The sequence below is a fragment of the Candida orthopsilosis genome, assembly GCF_000315875.1.
Source record: "Candida orthopsilosis Co 90-125, chromosome 8 draft sequence".
NCBI classification, from domain to species: Eukaryota; Fungi; Ascomycota; class Pichiomycetes; order Serinales; family Debaryomycetaceae; genus Lodderomyces; species Lodderomyces orthopsilosis.
In genome coordinates this window covers 283,980-289,979 of record NC_018302.1, presented here as the reverse complement: position 1 = coordinate 289,979, position 6,000 = coordinate 283,980, and the positions used below count along the sequence as shown (strand labels likewise).

At 36.0% G+C, this 6,000-nt stretch overlaps 2 protein-coding genes across 2 annotated transcripts; both read right to left on the bottom strand. All coding sequences in view use genetic code 12, as the record gives it.

Annotated features, from left to right (window-relative positions):
• Nucleotides 1–3,419: 3,419 nt before the first annotated feature.
• On the bottom strand, nt 3,420–4,187 carry CORT_0H01420 (Mcm1 transcription factor; the record flags this gene model as incomplete). Its single annotated transcript, XM_003871331.1, has 1 exon — nt 3,420–4,187. One exon carries the CDS (start codon nt 4,185–4,187, stop codon nt 3,420–3,422), a length of 768 nt encoding a protein of 255 aa, XP_003871380.1.
• Nucleotides 4,188–4,818: 631 nt separating this feature from the next.
• CORT_0H01410 (hypothetical protein) lies at nt 4,819–5,952 on the bottom strand (the record flags this gene model as incomplete). Its single annotated transcript, XM_003871330.1, has 1 exon — nt 4,819–5,952. The coding sequence occupies one exon, from the start codon at nt 5,950–5,952 to the stop codon at nt 4,819–4,821; it is 1,134 nt and encodes a 377-aa protein (XP_003871379.1).
• Between the last annotated feature and the right edge of the window lie 48 nt (nt 5,953–6,000).

The window sequence follows — 6,000 nt, the reverse complement described above, 5'->3', positions numbered from 1 at the left end:
ATGTAAGCAAAAATCCGGCGAGGGGAATTTTGTTTCTTTCCTTGCCAGATTTATGTTTGATTATGTATAACATTTTGTGAGAAGATGATTAATCCATGAAAGTTTATGCACTTACCATCTTTAAGGTTATTTTCAACTCCATGTTATTTTGCTGTTGATGCTGTACTAATCATTTGTGATACTACCAATTGTTTTAGCTGCACCATTAATTAGCCGGTAATGGAAACATCCTCTAATGTTTCTTTAACAAGAATGGGGATTGTTAAATGGGCGGATTTTGGATTATCTAAACAAATTTGAGAACAAAACACCAAGACTCCTTGTGGTACTATTGGATACACTGCTCCATAGACTGTTCGAGATAAATGATAAGCTAAAGAAGTTGATTTGTGGGTCATTGGATGTGTTCTGTATACTTTATTATGTGGATTTCCACCATTTTATAATAAACTTATTAAAACTTAAACGGAAAAGTGGCCAAGGGACAACCTAATGTTTTTCATGGTGGGATGAAATTAATGATGAGGCTAAAAATTGTATTTTTAATCTATCAACGGTTGATCCTAGAAAAAGGTGTACCAGTATGAACTTTTATAAGATCCTTGGACGTTGAAACAAGGTAGTATACCACTACCATTTACTAAACTTGTCCCAGCACCCATGCATAAAAAAGTATCCCATCCTATCCAATCACAAAACTCGGGTAATGCCGTCAAAAACTCCAAAAAATTCATGGGTCGAAACTCCAGCATGTATTAAGAATTTTATTTCCCAGAAGAGCTGTGGCATTACGTGATTCATTTGATATTTCTACTGCTGTCCACTCCACAGTATGGGTGAAGAGGCAACTTTGAAACTTGGTGGGGGTAATCAAGTCAATGTCGATAGCTTGATTGAAGAAGAAGAAAATAATGATGAGGATATAAATGGAAGTAGCTGTGTATTGCATCATCATTATTCTGGTGTTAATGGTTGGGGAAGTGGTAATACTGTAGGTTGATTGAGTAGAGTTCTACGTCATCAACAACGTCAGCGTCAACAGCAGCAACAGCAGTTTAAACCTAGAGGCGGTAGCTGATTTGGTTTGAATTTGGGTGAGGCTTCTATTATTGAACGAAGAAAGAATAAGCAGATACTAATCCAGAGTAGTTAAGAGAGAGATGGCCGACTAGATTAGAGTAGAGTGATAGTTGGTTAAATTTTTTTAACTTTAAAATTTTTTATTCAAATTGAATCAATATTCAATTTATTTAATACCTTATTCAATTTATTCAGTTGATTTAGGTTCTTATTAGATTTGTTTTATTTTTTTTGTATAGAATGTCATTATTCTATTCCCAAATTATATATTATCATTGTTATCTTGCTTTAAATCATTTGAGTCTTGGCTAATTTTTACAGAGTTAGCTGAATTGGAATTTATGGGGGAAAAGGGATGCTAAAAGGTGCATGATACATGCATACGTACATACTGTAATATAAGATAACAACATATCATGTACAAATTTTATAAGTTATGATGAATGTAAAGCCAATTTAGCGGCTTCGGAATACTATAGTCTAGATCGAAACTTTGGGAACATATATACCATTTACAAAGATTGAAGATAGAGTCAGTCCAGCAACGATTAGACTTGATTGCCGCTAAAGTAAGAAGATAAAATTTTAACAAAGTCAACTATATATTTGGTTCAAATGAATTCCCAAATATGATAATATACTGTATATCTGTCCCATGCTTTATTTTGCAACAATTTTCGTTTCAATTAAGAATTAACACACATCTTTTTGTGTGAGTGCCCAGCTTTACACCCATAGTACGAATGACATCTGAGACAGTAAGTAGTACAATGAGGCTTGTTATTGCAGACTCTTCCACATGCAGTAACTCTCTTATCAAGACTCGCATTATCATCTTTCTCACTAGCAGTGCTAGAGGCCACTATCAACAGTCTCAGTAAACCCAACGTTAGTCACTACTTTGTCCTTCACTCACTTGTTCTTCAACTTCACAATTGATCTATTCCACTCTCCTATTCAACCATGCATCAGCATCAACAGTAGCATTTAATCCACCCAACGTAGCCACGATATTATCGTCAGCGTCACACATCTCGACGGCAAATTTGGTGGTGTCGTTGAAATCTGGTTTGACGTTTTCATACCCGTACAAATCGTCGTATGATGCTAGCCAGGATAAATAATTGTCTAATGAGTTTGAAGCGAGGACTTTTGTTAATGACATACTAATAATTGATCTATTAAAGATCTAGTTACTGAATTTGTTACAATTTACTCGAAGAAGAACCAACGTGTTCATATAGAGGGAACACAAAAGGTGAACAATTGCAATTGACTCCTGTCATCGGGTAACTTCATCTTCCATTTTAGAAGATATGCTGTTATAATTCTCATAATAGAGAAAAAGAGATTTCGTTTGCATTGTGTATGCCTTATGAATTCTGCCGTCATAACACATTATGCGATACAAAACCACGAAGAATCAACCTCGACAAAACGACAATATCACATAATAACCTAGAAAAACTGGTGAGGTGGCAATGTGAGATATAGTTATACAAAACTATTGAAACCAAGTGAGTACATGTGGCACCACAGCCATAGTGTTATGAAACAAATATAGGACTCAAATCCTCTATCTTGTGTTCATGTTTAATACATGTTAGCAAAGTTGTGTTTGTGATACAATCGGCACCCTCTTCGTCTACTATTTCTACTAAATTCTCTTGAATATTTTACCTAGTGCTAATATAGGCGATCGACCAATCATATTCCAGTTCGCGCTCTGTATAATATTTTAAATATAATACAATCTGAAAAGAGAGCCACTTCATTGTACGGAACGTGCGTTGGTTTTTGGTTGCTTTTGTTAATTGTATATGAGGCTTAGGTTTCATATATTATTTTGTATTTTGTTTTTCAAAATAGATTTATCGTACTTACTTAACAGTTAAGACAAAGGTGAAAGGGATACCTGTTGATATCTAACCACAAATGAGAGAAGTTTATAAAAATGCACAATCTCCAAAAGTCTAGAACAATAATTTTTTTTTCTGTTTTCCGCACCAATGTTCATTTCAAGTAATTGCCACTACTTGATTAGGATACTTGAGCCACTCTACCAACTCTTTTCAGAAAGAAAGCTTCACAAAATAAATCCACCTTCTCAATTGGGTAACTTGGTTGCAAAAAAAATTTTGCCCTACCTTTACCTGAAGTATAAGCACGAGTAGAACGCAAGAGTGTGTGGTAAAAGCACCAGTACTTTCTTTCTTGTGACCAAAGAATTTCTTATATTAGATTGTGAAAAAACACTACATAATTAGCTTATAACGTAGAAGGGGCAATGAGGTCCTAAGTCCTGGAATTGAAATATCAAAAGTTTAACATATCCTCTCTTATTGATATTGTTGTTGATTAGGTATGTTACTATTTTGCATGTTTGAAAAATATGCATAATCACCATATGGTAAATTACCAGGCTGTCCTCCGGGTTGACCAGGTTGTCCTTGAGTACCAGCACCTGGGTTACCACCATATTGAGGAATACCATGAGGACCACCAGCGCCACCAGCACCGCCACCAGGTATTGGCTGCATTTGTTGAGGTTGTTGTTGCTGATGATGTTGGGCAGCAGCTGCAGCGGCAGCTGCATGTTGTTGTTTTTGCCATTGCGCATGTTGTTGTTGTTGTTGATTAGGAACAGCAGCAGGTGGAGCAGCACTTTGTTCTGGTGATTCAGCTTGTTCACCATCACTTTGATCTTGATCACCACCTAAACCTTCTTCTGGCGCATTCAAACATGCTTGAATCAAATTCTTACCTTCAGGTTTGGTAACCAATGGTTGTAACTTAGGTGTAGTAAAAGTGTACACTAATCCAGTTTCAGAAACAACCAACAAAAGAACTTGAGTTCCTGTTAATACACTCAATTCATATGCTTTCTTCATAATACCAGCTTTTCTTTTACTGAATGTAATATGACGTCTACTCTTGTCTTGAATAAATTTGATTTCAATTTTTCTTCTTTCCTTTTGGGTCTTCCCTGATGATGGAACATCGTCATCATCATCATCATCTGGTGGATTGGCTTGAGTAGTGTTGTTGATTGGATTTCCATTGGCGCCAGTTTCATACTCGGCATTTTCTTCAATCTTAGTTGACATCTAAAAACAAGTTAGTATGACATTAATTTATTAGCCATTAGCTACATTGACTGATGTTTGGGAGAGAGCTGTTGCATAGTGTGTGTACAAAATGTTTGTATATGTCTTTCCAATTGGGTACATTGAATCAAAATAAAACAAAATGCCAAATTACAACAGACTTTGTTTATCCTTTAAATGAGTGTGACTGTTGCAGTTCGTTCTCGCTTTATAGCTCTCTTCATAAACCATTCAGTATGTTTCTATTGTAAATATATTTGGATATACATACGGCCACAGTTAAATATGTATGTTGAAGGCTCTATAACAATATACAATCCTGTGTATATATATTTGATGGTTTCCTAGTTAGTAATTTTTATCCTTCTTTTTTTTTTTCTGTCTCTTCTTTTGTTGTTGATTTATTGCCCAATTGGGATTTTCATTATTTATTATGTGTGTAAGGATGTTAATACATTTAATCCTTGTAATCCACATACAAAAAAAGAGGAAAGGTCGTGTGTCTTACTACAAGATATCTAAAGTTACTACTGCTGCTTCATGCTTTGACTCTAGAGATGTATAGAAGACTCTACAATGCAAGGTGAATAGTCAAGCTCAATAGTTACATCATTGTGCTAAATATGGATATTTACCTTCCATTGATCTGAACTTCGTGCTTCAAAGGTGAGTCCACCGAGTTGGCAATCTCTGATTTCTCCTTTACTTCAACCTCTTCCTTGACAGGCTCACTTACCTCTGGGGTAGATTGCACTGTACTAGTTGGAGTAGACTGGGCTGTACTAGCCTCGCTTTTCACTTCAAGTTCTTCCTCGGTATTCTCACGAACTTCAATACCCAACCGTTTCAAAATCTTGCTGCTCTTCTCTTTAAATTCAAGTTGACCCTGATCTTCATGAGAACAATGTTTTCTTTGATCCAATATTAGTGCACGTAATAGCTTGCTTTTGGTTATCACAGACCTAGGCACCTTATTAATCAAGCTTAGAAACAGAGTCAATTGACGGTTAAGCTCCTCAATGTTGGGAGTTTCAGCTAATAGTTGACCAAGAACATCTTCTTCAATCTTTTTAAACTTCTCAATTGGTTTTTCATAAAGCTCGGAAAACTCGTGAGTGTCGGGGATTTTTGCAAATACAGTCTTTTGCTCTTCTAGACTATCGAAAATGTAGTTCCCTTCTTTGATACTATACCTGTTGATATCTTGTAGCCCCCAATCAGAATCATATTGCGCTAGTAATTCCCTCTCGGCCTCTTTCTTTGCTTCAGCAAGTGATTTTTTATCGCTCGTCAGTTTAGGAGCAGCAGCTTTTTGCTTCTTACGAGCTGGAGTTTTGACCACGACATTTTCCTCCAGTTCATTATCACCATCATCACCGTCATCACCATCAATCTCTGTAGCATCAGGTATTCCCTTCGATCCATACTTGATAAATATTTCCATATCCAACGGATCATTAGCAAGTTTGAAAGCTTGATCCAATACAGTATCTTTTCTTCTCTTTTGCGAGCTCTGAACAAAATGAGTAGCTATATCATCTTTACTCAATGGCTTAATATCACCTGATTTAATCCAGATATACGTATCATCACTGAAGAACTTTATGGGTAATATATTTGGTGTTGGTTCGTGCTGTTTATTTTTGGGGCGTTTATTAAGAATGTGTGGTGGTAATAGGTCGGCGTCCAAAACCATTGCTGGCCATGCTGGATATCCTTTCACTTTAGCTAGAACAATGCTTTCGGGAGGGAATTCTTCTGACATGGTTGAACAATGGTTGTGTTTGTTTGGTTAAATAAACAATTCTTTTGA